Here is a 17,688-nt window from a genome sequence, read left to right on the forward strand (position 1 = left end):
CACTGTTTTTATATGAAGGTATATAGGATTTTTTTCTGAGACAAATGCCTGCTTTTATATGTCATCAAACAACTTGAATTTTTGGTACATTGTACTTTACATTTTCTCTAAACATTGGAGAAGCAGTTATGCTTTTATACACCAATGATTATAACATTGATTCATTATCAATAGTTAAATACTCACATTTTTTATGTTTAAAATTTTATGATCTTTAGTGGATAAATATTTTTGAATTAAGGTGTTGCTGTGGAAGAATGTAATTTTCCAAATGAAACATATTGGGTATTTAACAAACAAATATAACAGTTGTCTGTCTGTAAGAATTTTCTAAGCTTACTCTCGTAACAAGTGTCAAAATAAGAAGCCAACTACACATCGTGATCGGTAATCAAATATATATTCCCTCTTTGACTATTTTAATAAGACTTACATTATTGAGGCTGAGACTCAACCAAAAATTTAAATGAAAAAAAGATGAAATATAGGCTTTCATTTTTTATCCTCTCAACCAAAAATTTAAATGAAGAAAAGATGAATTTTAGAAAGAAAATTGGATTAGTACATGTATACTGTTGAGATATTCTAAGCAATGAATAATCATTCAATTGAAAGCAAACTTTAAATGATCAGTTTGCCATATTATGTAGATATTATGCAAAGTCTTATTACGTAAAATGGCCATTATAATTTACTACATACTATCTTATTCATCCCTCTGTGTTTGACTTGATTATAAACTTTGAAATTGATGTAGATATGCTGAATAATTATTTCTGTGATTATTGCAGCCACAATAATCCAATATAACAATCCGTAATTGTAACATCATTACAAATGCATTGTAAATTTGTAGACATCTTTTAAGTTTTAACATTGGTTTATTTTTAAGAATTTTCACTCTAGCTGGAATCGGATTGAATTTTACATGTTGTAGATGAAAATTTCAAATATTTATTTCATTGGTGAAGTAGTTAATTCAAATATATTAAAAGCAAATTTAAAGCTGTAAATTCATGCTCTGTTCCTTTAAGATTATGCTCTCTTATTGTAACTTGCACAGAGGTTTATGGACTTTTTGTTTTAAGTGAATATGTAATTTTCATATTTGTACCTGATGCAAATAATGACAATCTTATGCTATATTATTATATCTTGCGTAAATTAATCTTTTTATTTTCATGTGGTTTTTTTTTAAAACTATTGTTTTTTAAGTGAATACTTAACTCTCATATTTATACCTGATGCAAATGATGCCAACCCCATTAGCAATAGATACAAATGTACTTATTTAAATTAAATAATTAATGTGTTTATTTGCACTACCTGTATAAATTTTACTAGAAAACCCATCAAATCTGTTGTTATTGATTTAAACAAATTCATTGATTGGACAGGTTTAAGTTTAACCTTGTCTCTGCAACATGTTTTCATGACTTCATAAAACATGGCCGTGTCAGCCAATTCTCTCATCAGGACAAGCGGAGATTTATCATTTTTGGGGGAATTTTGATCAAATCAATAACTAGAGATATATTCTGTCATTTTTCATTAATGATAAAACTGAATGATTACAATTGTCGGACAGTTCTGCTATGAAATGGATTTTGTAATTCACCAGATATTGATTCGACAGTTACGTTTTTCGTTTTATCCTACATGCAGCTATGATGCAGATAGTAGATACTTTGTGTGCAAATTTAGAAATTAAGTCTGTTCACTGAATCATGGAAATAGGTTTGGATTGATTTTTGGTGTTAACATTCCTTCGTATGAAACAATAGACTTTCATTTTGTTATGGAAGTGGATGTGTTTTATTTCTTATCAATATTTGATATTTGGTTTTTGGGAGAAACTTTACTGGTAGATTTTCTGGAAATGGCTATTTATTTTGTTGACATAATTTTCCAAACTTTACAGGATTTTGTTTATGAAACCTTGGACTTGTCTGATAATTATATCACATCATTAGCTTAGTATAATAACAGGAATTATATTTGACACTTGCAGTGAAATCAAGTGAGGAAAATTAATACTTGATGGTAATTATTGATTTAATGAGGGGAGATAACTCTATTAAAAGTTAGATATGATCAAATTAGCATAGAAAACTGTTATCAGGAAGTTGTGTTATTAGTTTTGGTTTTAACCAGATTTATTTCTAAAGATAGAAAATAAAGATTTTTATAGTAATTCCTGACTGTCAATATAAAAGAAATTGACATGACAGCAAATTTTTATGTATGGATTAAAACAATTATTGCCATGTAAACAGGTGTGCATGATGAGTCAGACAACCATGTGACAATCCTCAAACAGGATTTTCAAAAAGAACGTTTTATCTGAAATATCATGTCGAAAGAAAAAAATATTGATTTGTTTTGACTTTGTTATGCAACCATATTAGACTTCATGCAATATAAGGATGCATCCATTATAATTGGATAATAGTGACTTTTCAGTATGACAGAACCTCGTATAAGATCATCTAAACTCCCAGGAATACCTGGAAATCAAGTCGCTAAAATTGAAAAGCAAATTGACGATTTTTTAGAAAACTTTAAGAGGAAAAGTTCAATTCTTGATCGTCAGACTAGTGAAGAGTACAAGGAATATTTAGGGGTTCCTTCACTTCATCCTGGTTATAGTTCTTCCCAGGGTTCCACAGAAGATTTTACAGATGATTACAGTCCAAGCACAGACAAGTCATATTACTTGGGAAATAGCCTAACATTTCACCGGTCTCACAAACGTCAGTTCAGTAATACAACGACCACTACCACAGGGACTAGTGATTCAGAATGGGGTCCTGATTATGAAGAGGATAGTATATTAAAGGATAAATTTATTGTGTCTCCTGCATCAGACAATGCATCTTTACCTGAAGCTGAATCTGATATTAGGGCAACTGGTAAAAACTTAGTTATATGTCTGATTATAAATTATAAGTTGCATGTGTATTCTCCATCCTAAATACTTGTGATATGGACTTAGTTATATGTCTGTTTATAAATTATAAGTTGCATGTGTCTTCTCCATCCTAAATACTTGCGGTATGGGCTTAGTTATATGTCTGTTTATACATTGTAAGTTGCATGTGTCTTCTCCATTCTATATGGTTGTGTTTCTTTTGATTGGCATGTCTGTCCATTAGTGTATGCTGTAAAATTGATTGTGAGACTCAAATTATTAAATCTGTTTTTTTAACTGTACACCACTTAAGCTATTCTGATTTTCATCCACTTAACTTTTACTGCTTAGAGTTTCAAAAAGATTAAAATCTTCTAGCAATAAATTGAACATCTTGCAAACTCAAACAATTTTGACTTATGGAAATAACATGAGTTGAGTTTGATTGTTTTGTTGATATCAATTGTACTATTCAAGAGTTGAGTCTCTTGAGTCTTGATGGTCTCTTTACTCCTAGTTGTTTAAGAACGATAAATTAAGATTCCCTTACCCTGATTGATATTATAACTGATATCCCTTAATGTTATTAGAATTTATAGCAGCAAACTTTTAAACCATTTTTTTTATGAAGTTCTAATGTAATTCTCAAACCAAAATTCAGATTAAGTAAGATTATCATTATCCATTTAAATTTATTAGGGTTATGGCCCTTGATTTTCCAAATAGTTGTTTAATTTGTGGTTTTTGGGTGGTAAATAGATAGATTTATCCAGAACTGAATGGCTTGAAATGTGGTGTGAAGTGTTGTGAACATATAGAACAAAGTGATTGAATGATAAACTGCTTTGTCTTATTATATTTGAAATATGAATAAATTCTGAATTGGGTTTAAAAACCAAAAACCCAAATAGAACTAATAACGTAAAGACAGTTCAGTTTGTTAGCCGACCGTGCAAGGGCTGTATAGCCAGTCACGGTCCTTAATATCTCCCATCATCATGTGTAAGCAAAATCTATTGAACTTAAAAATAAAAAGTTTATCATTTTTGGGTTACATTCAGATAGAAAGGTGTACAAACATTGACTTTATGTCATTTATCTAACTGTTTTCAACTATTAATTAGTTACAAAGATTGCATAAAGCAGGGTTATCTTTTATAGTGACGTCAACTTTTTCATGCCAAGTTTGTAAATATCCTGCAGTTACTTAATTTGGCAAGTGTTAAGTCTTGTTTGATTTTAGTGCCTAATTATTATTATTTTATTTTTTTATTTTTATTTTTTATTGAAATCTGTACATTTGTTAGTAATGAAATCATTGAATACCGATACCTTATCACAGCCTCGTTAATGTTAGTAAAAGATCATGTGAAATATCTATGTGTTAGTATTTGTTACTTCATTTTACAAAAAAATATATCAGCTGTAGTTACAATATTATACCACATTTTGCATTTGCCTTTAAAAAATAACATAATAAAAGTTCAAGAATAAGGACCATAAATAAATGTATTCATCATATTAGAATAGTTATTTTAACAAACATACAGATATTCCAAGTTTTTATAGTTTTTTTAAGAATGGAAATTTTGAGGAAAAATAAGTTAAATTAACAAAATTTAAAATAATAAAAAAAGGAAAAATTTATAGTGCCTGATTATTGACATTTAGAGAATGTTCTCTTGTTGCCATATATTTTGTATACTTAATATTTCATGACTAATCTGAACTAGATATTACTGATCCTTGATTAAAATCTGCCAAAATATTGTTGGGATCTAACAGGCACCAGAGCAGGAATATAAAAAGGGGATTTTAGGTTACAGCATATAGTTGTTAAGTTTATATGGGGCTAATATTGCTGTTTAGTTAGACCAAGAAATCTTTTATCAAGCACAGTTTTATCATTTAAAAGAAATAAAGTTTTTGTTGATAAACAATAAAAAATTAGCAGATGCGAGAAGAAAAGGTACATTGATGTACTCTTTCTTTTGTATACTTACTCAAACAAGTAACATGTACAAAAATGTAATAAAAAAAGACATTATAAAACAGAATATGTATGCCAGAATTGGTTTTAAAAAAGGGCATTTGATATAGAAATAAGGAGATGTGCAATGCCTACATATTAAAGACCTCTCCTAACCCTGTAAAAAGGGCAAATGATACACAGATGCTTAAGAGAAATCATTTCTTATCAATTGATGCAATTGAATGCAGAATGCATACAATGTACATGTACAATGTATTTTCTTGTTCAGATTCATTTTCTTTGTTCATTAGGAAGAAAGAAGAGTACAATTGGTTTGTCTAGCATATTGTTTGGCACAGGTGTTAAACATAGTAAATATATCAGGAGAAATCTCCTTTTAAAAAAGCATTGAGTCGTCTATACTACAGAGATGTTTAGGAACAGGATATTTTTATAAGGTCTTGAAGATTATCCAGAGAAAATATCACATTGGCCCAAAAGAAATTCTCCAAGTTCTATATATAGTACTATTGCTTTGATAACATTTTTTTCATGAAATAAAATAAAATAGTCATTGCATCTGAAGATAAATTTTCATTTATAAAAAAATAGTGAGACTTATAATTTGACTGAACACAAATAAAATTGTGTCTTTTCACTAATCGTAGTAGTGGGGTTTCGAGTGGGGTCAGTAAGAGAACTGAAAAAGGTTAAGAGTTCAGACTTGCTTTTATTTTCAACCCTTATATAATTAATGAAATGAAGTGTTGAAAGTGGTCATTCAAAATAACATATTTTTATGGTGTATTTCCTATTGTAAAGTACTATACTTATTTCTTCGGGATATATTGGGTGTTTAAACACATTTTAAACTATTTGTATGAGTCTACTTTACATTTTTCAGTTTTTTTAATATAAACTAGAATTATTAATACTTTGAAACAAACAATAATTATAAGTGATATCCTGGATTTGTAAAATGACTTGTATGAACTCTCCTGATTAAAATGAAATTATTTTCTAATGATTAAAACTATAATACTTTTGAATTAAACAATATTAAATTGGTATCCTGGATGCATAAAATTGATTTGTCCTAGTTTCTGTCTTAAAATATAATGGATTTAAGGTAAGATTAATTTGATTAAATTTATCTTTTTTTTCCAGGGGAGTAGGGTGGACAGAGGTCACTGTTTTGTTGTACACTTAAAATAGTTAAAATACATGTACATGTATTAGGTAATTTTTATGTTCCTAAAATGGTATATCCAAATCTTTGCATCTATTGTAAAGTTTGCATATTAGTTAACAAATCTGAATAGATGCAAGCTATATTTCAGTTTTATACTCATTTAACAAAATTTTGTGTCCCTTTGATGCAAACAGTGGATATAAATAATGTTCAATGTTTTACAGTAAAGATCAATCTACATTTTACATCTGTTATAGATGCTGTCTTTGTATATTTTCATATTTGGTATTGTTATGCTGCAATTTGCCTTGAGATTGGGTTGTATTTATACATGTAGATAATTTCTGTCGATTATTTGTGCACCCTCTGCTAAACACAAGAGAACATGTTGTCCGATTAGTCAGAATTAGTGTGACTCATCTGAAAAATCACTGTTTTTTACTTATACTTATATTATTGACAATCAATAGATATATCCCCTGTCAATGAATAAACAAGACTTATGATACAGTGTAAGATATTATGTATATGCATATCAAACTTAAAGATGGAATGTTATCAGTCTAAAGACTTTTAGTAAAATAAAAATAAGGAAATGTGGTATGATTATAGTATGTACCATTGAGGCAACTATCCACCTAGGATGTATATTTAATAAGCAATGCAATTTATTGCTTTTTAGGCAGATATATCACCAGTATAGAAGTATGTAGTTAAAACTTTGTATTTTAAACCCTGCCTCTTATTGATAAGGGGGCCTTGGTGCCCGAGTGGTCTAGGTAGTTACTACTGTAATGACTAGCCAGTCAACACTGAGGTTATGAGTTCAAACCCCACTGAACTCCAATCTTAATTGACTAGGATTGTCAGTTTTCCTATCGAAGGTCTGTGGTTTTCTCCGGCACTCTGGCTTCCTGCACCAATAAAAACTGGCCGCCATGAAATAGTCTAAAAACGGTGCTTAAAAGTGGGGTTAAAACACCAAAAATCAAATCAATTCAAATCTTAGTGATAAGGATATCTTCAAGCCCATTGATCTCTGCTTCTTCAAGATTACACTTTACTCATACAAAACAATTAAATGAATAGGTTTCAATTTCATACTCTGATTCAGTTGATAAATCATTCTGTTGTCACTGTTGTAATTTTCTGAAAACAGTGAGTTTATTTTACCTATAAGTAAGTAAGTAAGTAAGTAAGTAAGTAATTTGTTTATTATAGTGACTTGTGAACATAAATATAATACAATTACAAAGTTTATAGTCAAAGTTACACCCGGCCCATTGGACCTATAAGTCACCTTTTTAAAATATCAGTAAGGTTAAACATAATCACGTTATACATGTATATATACACAATTTCTCAAATCATTTGAAATTAGAATAAATATACACAAAAATTAAATGTTCATAGATTATATAGCACCTGACGTCGGATATGAAATGCACGAACGATATATTTTGCTAATTTTCTTGTGTGAAGAGACATTAAAATGTTCAGTTTTTGTTCATGATTCAGATCTAAGAAGAGTTCTGTAGTTAAAAGTTCACCAAAAATGTTATTTCGACAATTCAAATAAAGCGGACAATTAAAGATAAAGTGTAGTTCAGTTTCGGCTTCTTGAAGATTACAAAAAATACAAAGTCTTTCTTCAGGTTTTTCACTTGAATATCTGCCTGTTTCAACTCTTAATGGTAAAATTCCACATCTTAACTGTGCCAAGTACGACCGTTCAATTTTACTTAAATTTAATTCAATATAGTGTTCAGTTTCGAAAATAGTTTTGAATGTCTTATAGGTACGTAATTTTATATGTTAAGATATTGTCCAATAGATGACTTGATTACATTATGAACTTCTTGCAGATAATACTTTATTAGCTCATACATTGCAATGACATGATTGTGTTTGTTATCTGTATACTTACTGTAATAGTCATCTTTTGGGTGTTTAGATTCCAAATTTAACAAAATTGCTCACATAGATAATTGTGCTAAAAATAGATCGTGAATTAGTAATTGCATTATTATCTTTGCAATTATAGAGGCTATATGAAGAAAAATGTTTGTCAATTGGTCCTTTTGGTTTTATGTCAATCCTTTAACTTATTTTGGTTAAACCAAGGATTTGTATAGTATACAAATCCTTGGTTAAACCACTTTACTACTATATGGTCTTTGGTAGCATTTTTGCTTTGAGGACAAGAGATTTACGTTTATAATTCATGGCCCTGGAAAACTTCCAAAGACTTTAAAAGTTGCTTCTTTTTTGCTTACAATGTGCCATACAGTAGTAAGAGTGAAATTGGCCAACTTCTTGTCAGAATAATGTGCCTGGATGAAATGAAATGTTTTCCAACCATGTAAGACCCTCATGTGAAGTCAAGGTTGTTAAAATCCACCCTCAGCATGTTGTTCTGAAGACTGTTACCATGTGATAAATTTTACCAAAATTTTCAGTCTAGTATAACATAAATCTCTTTAAACAGATTTTTGATAATCTGTGATTTATTCACAACTTTTTAGACTAAGGGCATATAATATTGTTGATGACCTTATATTGACCTCTGGATGTCATTTAAATTTTTGTGTTGTTGATAGCTCAGCTGCTTTCTTTCTAATCTTTTATTTATTGATATATATATTTGAAATTACTGATAATGTTTTTAATTAATAAAACATGATTTAACTCAATTTATTAGATCATTTTTTAATACAGGATTTATATTCTTAAAAAAAGTTAAAGGTACAAAAAAATAAACATAAGTGGAAATGAATGAAGAAGTTCCTTAAAATGTTCAGGAAATTCTTTTTAAGATAGTTTGTCACATTGCCATTAAATGTAAACTGTACATTACAGGGACTTAAACTTAACCTTTGCAAAGGTGAAAATTTATCAAACAAGGAAAATTCATATCCAATTATAGTACTTTATACATGTATAAAACTTACACCTGGTTTTACTAATTGAAATTTTCTGAGATTTGTTCCTTGTTTAAAGAATGTATGGAGACATATTTAGGAAGCAGTATCTATCTTAGTCACATCCTATTTCAAATATACATGTAGATTCATAGGCATGTACTTATACATGCTTAAACTTCGTAATCATTGAGGTGTTTAAGTATTATATAAACTATACTGATAAAAGGGATTACAGGTGTATCATATTTCGTCTCAGGTGACATAATTACGTATACCTAGGAAGTTTGAATCGTCACTTGTAAATATAAACATTGAAAGGAAACTGAATACAAAGTATTTGTATTGACGTATTTATTGACAAGGAAAGATGTTATTTTGTATACTTGTGGTTTGTTGTAGTGAAACTTGAGGATTTTAGATAAGCAATATGCTTTCTGCTGAGCACGTAGGTAAGAAAAAAATCAGCTGATAAATTTCCATAATTTTCAAACACCCTTCCGAGTCCTTGAATTAAGATATATCATATTATAAGAGGAACATGTAGTATTTGGGAATAGAGTTCTTATTTTAAAAAGCAGAGAAAGGGGAATACATGTACAATATAGTTACAATTTCAAAGAGTAATAATTTGTTTAGTATACTAAAATTTTATATGGAATTTGAATGAAACACAGGAAAAGTTCATTTAATATGAATAAAAGGAGATGTAGGGTCTGTAACAATTAGACAGTTATCCCAAATTTTTGGATATTAGATTTATAGTTCTAGTTGACCCACTTTTGGCAGAAATATGTCTTGTGGACTTCCTGAAAATTGTATATATTTTTTACTCTGGGTCTTTTTGTAATGCCTGACAGATCTTCCTTCACCAAGGGTTCTGATACATGAGAAGAAGGGACTAGATTGTAACCCTTGGCTAGGGTAAATGGTTTATACATTAGTATATGATAATGTGCTACAGCTCATTATTAGTTCTGTTTGACTGAAGTGTCACAAAATTTTATTTTGCTTCATTTGTATTCTACAAACGCAAGCACATTTTTAAACATGTACTTTAATTTCTGTCATAGATAGACATTTTTCACTTAATATGTCAAAATTTTGTTATTCACTAGATTGTGCACATTTCAGTATAAGGAATACTGGGTTACTACCGTACTTTGAATTTTAGTAGTTAAACCAAATTCTAAAGTACTAATGAGAAAAGTACAAATTCAGTGTGATTAGGACCTTAATTAATACTGTCTGATTTTTATGTGTTATCCCTCAAATAGGAAATGTTCTTCCCTTTTTTCAAATTTAAGATGTTCATGTAGGTGTGAAAATGTAGCTTTAAAGTACATACTCAATGACTCTTTCCTTCCATGTTTTCTTGTCAAGGTAATTTTTTCCTTTTCATGTACATTGTATACACTAGTTTTAATCATCAATGTGTTTTTAAGCATGTACAATTTATTTTTCAGGAGATGAAATGGGGGAAGCCCTCTGTCCCTACAGTGTACTGGATGTGGCACCATTGCTGCAATCAAAATTTGCTTTTGTATCAGGTAAGGACTTCTAAAGTTATAGATATAGAGTTCCTCAAAACTTTCATAGAAAAGATGCTGCAATTAAAATTTGCGTTTGTATCAGGTAATGACCACTAAAGTTATAGATGTAGAGACTAGAGTTCCACAAAACTTTCATAAAAACAATACTGCAATCAAAATTGGCTTTTGTATTTTGTAATGACCACTTATGTTGTAAAGTTCAACAGGACTTTTATAAGAAAGATGTGTTTTTATCTTAGCAGATTTAACTAGTTAAAACTACTTGTCAACAACAATCACCGATCTAGCTTAAAACAACTGATATTTTTATTGAGATAAAAAAAACATATAACACAATGAAAACTACAGATTGTTGAATAAAAATACTATAATTATTAATCTGATGATCTTCTAGAAAGCTGCTTAAAATTCTTAAAATATATATAAGTTACTAGACATTAACTTTATTTTTTTAAGCTGGAGTGCACTGAAGGGATATTATAGTTGTTAACATTGCCTATATTTGTCTCACCTGATGAAAGTTGCAATATGGGGAGAAATAAGTATTACTTTTCTGAAGGCATTAACTGTTTAAAAATTTGTCAATATTGAAATACATCTGTCTAACTTTAACCCAGGCTAACAAACTTACTTAGCAGGAGTATCCTGATGTATAAGCTAGTTTTTGTCATCTGACCTTGACCTCATTTTCTGGATCAAGGAATAAATACAGAATTAGGTATATTCCTCAGTAACTGTGCATTATAGGTGAATTTTATATTTGGCATATGGATTACTTTTTAGGAGTATGTCTCTTTAGACATTTGCCACAAAACCTTGACCTCAATTTCATTCTCCAGTGGTAAGGTCTTGCTCAGAACCCAAAATAAACAAAAATAAAACAATCACTTAGTTTTATGCTTAAATTTTCAAGTTAAATTTTTCTATTGAGAATATTTTACATATAAACTTCTTTGCTCTATTGTTTTTTGTTTGCTTACTGTCCAGTGGCAAATATTATGCATACAGAGAATGAGAACAAATAATCAAACAAATCAATGCAAAGTTTCTTAATAATAAGACTCCTTGAATAAAGCATGGGAAACTTATACCTTATACATCCTAGAAATTGAATAAACAAACGTGGTCGGGGACAGACATTTTTAATTTTGCCAATCAACAAGCCACTATGCCCCTCAAAAAGTTTTTGCATGGGATGCTTTACATGTAAAGATTAAGGCACATACCTAACACAACCTTCTTTTTAACATCCCCCTTCTAACTGAACATGTCTGTGTATTTACACATCATGCAATGTTTTTATTATTGAGACAAATGTGACAGGGCTCTAATCGCAATGATTTAAACTCTCATTTTGAAAATGACAAAATTGCAATAATAACTGCAAGCAATAATTTCTGAATAACAGTAGGCCTGTAACAAATGCGAACAGCAGAAATAATCATATATCCATTCTCAAGATAATAACTTAATAATATTACAATGATTACCATATATATCAAAAACCTTTATTTATTAAAGAAAATTTTATAATATTTTCAGGGGGTAAAGCAATCAATGGAGCACCAGTTTTAACCATTCCAGAAAACCCTGACCAGAAAGAGATATCTGATGAAGATTACAAAAAGATTGTTTGTTATCTTTGTTGTGTACCACCGTAAGTTTTTTTGTTATCTTTGTTATATTCCGTCATAAGTTTGTTGTTATCTTTGTCATATGCCACAATAAGTTTGCTGTTATCTTTGTTGTTCACAACTTTAAGTTGTTTTTTGTTGTTACTGTGATAGTCGACTTTGATATTTTTTTACCTGTTATTGATAGGATTTCAAACTCCTGTGATGAACTTTAAGTTTGTTTGTTATCTTTGTTGTGTACCACAGTAAGTTTGTTTGTTATCTTTGGTGTTTGTAAGTTTTCTTGTTATCTTTGGTGTGTACCACTATAAGTTTGTTTGTTATCTTTGGTGTGTGTAAGTTTTCTTGTCATCTTTGTTGTGTACCACTGTAAGTTTGTTTGTTATCTTTAGTGTGTGTAAGTTTGTTTGTTATCTTTGTGGTGTACCACTGTAAGTTTGTTTGTTATCTTTGGTGTGTACCACTGTAAGTTTGTTTGTTATCTTTGGTGTGTAAGTTTTCTTGTTATCTTTGTTGTGTACCACTGTAAGTTTGTTTGTTATCTTTGTTGTGTACCATTGTAAGTTTGTTTGTTATCTTTGTTGTGTACCATTGTAAGTTTGTTTGTTATCTTTGGTGTGTACCTCTTTAAGTTTGTTTGTTATCTTTGTTGTGTACCATTGTAAGTTTGTTTGTTATCTTTGTTGTGTACCATTGTAATTATCTTTGTTGTGTACCATTGTAAGTTTGTTTGTTATCTTTGTTGTGTACCACTGTAAGTTTGTTTGTTATCTGTGGTGTGTGTAAGTTTTCTTGTTATCTTTGTTGTGTACCTCTTTAAGTTTGTTTGTTATCTTTGTTGTGTACCATTGTAAGTTTGTTATCTTTGTTGTGTACCACTGTAAGTTTGTTTGTTATCTGTGGTGTGTGTAAGTTTGTTTGTTATCTTTGTTGTGTACCACTGTAAGTTTGTTTGTTATCTGTGGTGTGTGTAAGTTTTTTGTTATCTTTGTTGTGTACCACTGTAAGTTTGTTTGTTATCTGTGGTGTGTGTAAGGTTTTTTGTTATCTTTGGTGTTTACCACTGTAATTTGCTTGTTATCTTTATTGTACACCACAGTAAGATTGTATGTTATTGATATTGTGTATCAATTTTATTATCTAAAAACTGGTTGTTTTTCAACAAAAATGTATTTTCAAATTAATGTGATGCCATGAAAGACATAAGACCCGTTAGTCCATGACTAATGAACTTCTGATATGTGAAAGGAGGTCTTTATATCCTTGTTTGTCTCCCTTCAGTAATATCTATGGAAGACTTAAGACTTAAGGTTAAATGTGATTTTTCTCACAGTATTGTTAGAGGTATCAAGTTTGTGATAAGGTCAGTTTATGGTGGACCAATTGTGATATGTCAATGATATTTGGTATGCATTTGTATTGGCATTGGCACATCTCATTTCCATGGGGACTATTTGATCATGTCCCCTAAGTCATGGTCTAAAAACTTTAAAAGTTGATTAGTTTGCCAGGTAAACTGTGTGCATAGGTTCCAAATTCCATAGTGATTTTGTGGCCCAATGCAATCTCATGCATGGAACATTAATTTTGAAAGTTACCAGTATGCATTGTTCAGATGTTAAAATTTTACAAGTTTATTTTCCAACATTTTTATTCTATCAGAATTACAGCTTGATACAGGTGAGACTTATCTATGTCAACTATTTATCATATAATACTTATGCCTGGTAAGTTAATGTTCATTTGTGATATTTCAGGTTACATGAAACAGAACTGGGATTTGTTATAGTTATAGACAGAAGAAATGAAAGTTGGGGTGATGTGAAAAATTTACTTCTCAAAATAAATGTAAGTTTTATAAGGATTTACCAGTAACTGTTGAAAGGCCTTTTATAGCTGATCATACTGTATGGGCTTTTCTAATTGTTGAAGGCTGTACAGTTGCCTATAAATGTAATCACAACTTTCATCCACTTCATTTGAACTTTGATGGAGAGTTGTCCCATTGGCTATCATACCACATTTCCTTATTTCAAAATTGAAGATAAAATCAGAATACATATGCAAAAATAATATTTAGTAATTGTGTTTACATGTAAACAATTCTGTAAAAGTTTGCAAGTATTTCTATATCAATGAAAATAGTTCCCATTAAAAAATATATACACATATAAGTAGGCTCTAAGGAGGCCTGGAACATAAAAACCAATATAGCTTTTGTAAGTAAACAATAGAAAAGCATTTGGGAATGAGAGAATTATTGCTATTGATGTAAACCAGTTTGAAAGAACTGGGCAAAGTGTCTCTGGTTCTATTGTTATGTGATGAAGTGTCAGATAATTCTGATGATTAATGACGAAACACATCAATGTATATCTACATTTTGTTCTGTCTGAAATATTTGATGTTTTATAACCATAAAAGGGTATTCACACAAATATTGAGGAATAATATTTCATTGGGATTGAAAAACTCTGATGGTTGTATGAAACCAAAAACCAAAAGTAATTTGAAAGCATAATTGCAATATACATGAACAAAAAATTGAAATATAGGTTTCCAACGAACAAAACAGCCAGTATACATTGCACTTTTTATGACATAGCACTTCAGTTTTGCAACAAAGTAAGAGAATTATGTCTGTGTTTATAAATGAATAACAGTATTTTAAATAAATAGTTACTTTATGCCTGCTCATCTTGATGTTTTTTTATTGTCCTTTCACATTAACCTTTATGAAGATAGCTTACCATCGTGTTGATGCATTATACAAGACATAAGATTTTTGACATTCCCCGCTGAAATATTCTATTCAGTGTATTTTTAGAATAATGTTCTCTTGGATGGACTTTTGGTACAATCATTATTTTGAAATATATTCTCAATAAATGGATATTTATTTTTAAGAATATGAAAATGTTTTAGAATAATAGGTTAGAAATTTTTATTTACGTATTTTGTATTTTCTTATTTACAGCAATATTTTCCCAAGCATGTTCAAGTTGTGTTTCTGCTGCAGCCAAAAGGGTTTTTCCAAAGAGCATTTTCTGATATGAAAACAAAGTTTATCAAAGAAGAACTTGAATATAAGGTGAAAATTTGTTATTTCACATACTTAACAAATGGTGCAGATTATGACTAAAGAATTTGAATAAAAAACAATATCTTATTTTTTGTCTCAGGTTTATATTTCATACTTTTCATAGAGAGAGAACAAAATTATCAAACTGTATGTAACTATATTGGTCCCAATATAGAATTTAAAGCTGTGAAACTTCTGCCTCTGGTTGCAGGCTCTAGTATAACCTTATATAATGAAAATATTACTTTTTTTACAAATTGTGAGTTGGATGGAAAGTTGTCTCATTGGCACTCATACCACATCTTTTTATATCGATGTAAAAAAATGTCATCTCATGTTTAATGCCTAATAGTGAATTGCTACCTCTGAATAAAACTCAATTTGGAAAATAGTGCTTGACTTCCTTAAAATCTACTTTATTTGCACATTAAACTGAGCTCTAATTGAGTACATTGTATGTCAAAATGTAATAATAAGCTTCTATGATGTTAGATATGAATTAAAGGTAAACAAGAATGTGTCCCCAGTACACAGATGCCCCATACGCACTATCATTTTCCTATGTTCAGTGGACTGTGAAAATGGGGGAAAATCTCTAATTTGGCATTAAAATTAGAAAGATCATATCATAGGGAACAGGTGAACTAAGTTTCAAGTTGATTGGACTTCAACTTCATCAAAAACTACCTTGACCAAAAACTTTAACCGAAACTTTAACCTGAGGCGGGACGAACGGACAGACGAAAGAACGAACAGACAGACTTACAGACCTGAAAACACAATGCCCATAAATGGGGCATAAAAATCTTTAACCAGAAGAATAGAATAAACCCTTTAACTTATAATTCTAATATATTTTTCTGATTCTTTTTCAGGTTGTTCTTTTACATGAACCAGCTGAGCTATATGAACATATAGACGTTCAACAGTTGACAAAAGAAGTGGGTGGAGAATTGGTTTATGATCCTAATGAGTGGACACAGCATAGATCTGTAGGTTAAATCAATATATGGAATGGCACCCAATCATTTCCCCAATATTATTTGCTTCCTTATCAAAATGGAAACCACTTTCTGAGACAATCACAAAACCTATACATTTATAATTTCAGAATCACTTATAATTTAAAGTTAATAGTTTAATGATTCCCTTTTGAATACACATGTTTTACAAATTTAAGCATGGGATTCTATTTGCTATGTTCCATTTATAGGATCACATACTTTTGAGAAACACTATCTTAAGAGTTCTGTTAGTAACTTTTACCGATTAGCTTACAGGCATTTCCTATGTTACTTCATTTTCACCTTGTATATGAAACATGATAGTGACTATAGTTTCTCAAAATGGATGTCATGAATGACATTTTAATGGAATGATTCTTTAGGCTAATGGGAAAGCCCCATTTAAGGAAACAAAAAAGGGGGATAGAGCTATCTGGAAAAAATACCAGATTGCAGCTTAAATGAATTTCACAAATGATACATGAAAGAGACATACTTTTGCTAAAAAAAACTTAGAGAGTGTTTGGTCTTCTGTCTGACCAAGGTCAGAGATAAGGTACATGATATAAGTGTTCTTGGATTTTGTTTATGCCATCTAAATGAAAATGATTAGGGTAATACATGAACATGTTTAATATATATTTAGATATACTTTTATCTTGGGACCATTACTTGACATTAAAATTTTCCACAGTGTATGGGAGATAACTCTGGATATAAAATAAGTATTTTACTGTGTGAAATTTATTACAAAAACAACCATTTCATGTGAAATCCAACACTGGTAATACATAAAAATCAAAACAGATTTTAAGATCTGTGTCCATTAGTTTTGAAAGATATATATTCTTTTTTGAATCAATGTTGATGGCAAAATTGGAAAATAATGTGTTGTTATCTTAGCATGCATAACATACTTAATCTGTTCTATGAATATTGTATTGATTGTAGTTTTGGGTATGAATAAATAATGAAGTCAACTAAAACATAATGCATATTGATCTTTGTTGACATAAATCTAGATTATTTTATATGTAACATTAAAAGCTGTATCAGAAAATGTTAAGCTCTTAAAAGGAAATTGGTTAATTTTCATTTGACATCATTTATTTCTTTCCAGAATAATAGTACAAATTACCTTCACCTGGCAAATTTTGTCTGGATAAGTGGATATAATAATAAACATAGATTTTTACACTTTACTATTAAGAAAATTTACATCTACTTCTCAAAATAATCTGTAGGTTTTTTAAACTAGCCATTATGCTTTGATAGACCATTGCACATCAGCAAGGGACCATCACACTTCAGCTTGACCATTGCACTTCACGGTCCCCATCGCACCCCCTAGTCCTACATATGTAATATAGAATCAATTAGATTGGAAAACATTTTATATTAGGTTAGAGTTGGAAACAA

The 17,688-nt window shown here is 29.9% G+C and overlaps 1 protein-coding gene across 11 annotated transcripts in view; it reads left to right on the top strand.

Annotated features, from left to right (window-relative positions):
- The window catches only part of LOC139516781 (guanine nucleotide exchange factor DBS-like), a 126,169-nt gene that overhangs the window by 70,034 nt on the left and 38,447 nt on the right, over positions 1-17,688 (top strand). For 5 of the 11 annotated variants that reach the window (XM_071307080.1, XM_071307078.1, XM_071307076.1 and 2 more), the window contains exons 2-6: positions 10,463-10,546; positions 12,092-12,206; positions 13,941-14,031; positions 15,161-15,274; positions 16,141-16,257. In XM_071307080.1, coding sequence (XP_071163181.1) covers positions 10,471-10,546; positions 12,092-12,206; positions 13,941-14,031; positions 15,161-15,274; positions 16,141-16,257 — 513 coding nt within the window. In that variant the 5' untranslated portion in view covers positions 10,463-10,470. Of the gene's footprint in view, positions 1-1,395; positions 2,913-8,906; positions 9,449-10,462; positions 10,547-12,091; positions 12,207-13,940; positions 14,032-15,160; positions 15,275-16,140; positions 16,258-17,688 lie in introns of those variants that run through there. The other 6 variants (XM_071307070.1, XM_071307072.1, XM_071307075.1 and 3 more) reach the window with 4 other exon arrangements.

This window comes from Mytilus edulis, chromosome 3 (genome assembly GCF_963676685.1).
Source record: "Mytilus edulis chromosome 3, xbMytEdul2.2, whole genome shotgun sequence".
NCBI classification, from domain to species: domain Eukaryota; kingdom Metazoa; phylum Mollusca; class Bivalvia; order Mytilida; family Mytilidae; genus Mytilus; species Mytilus edulis.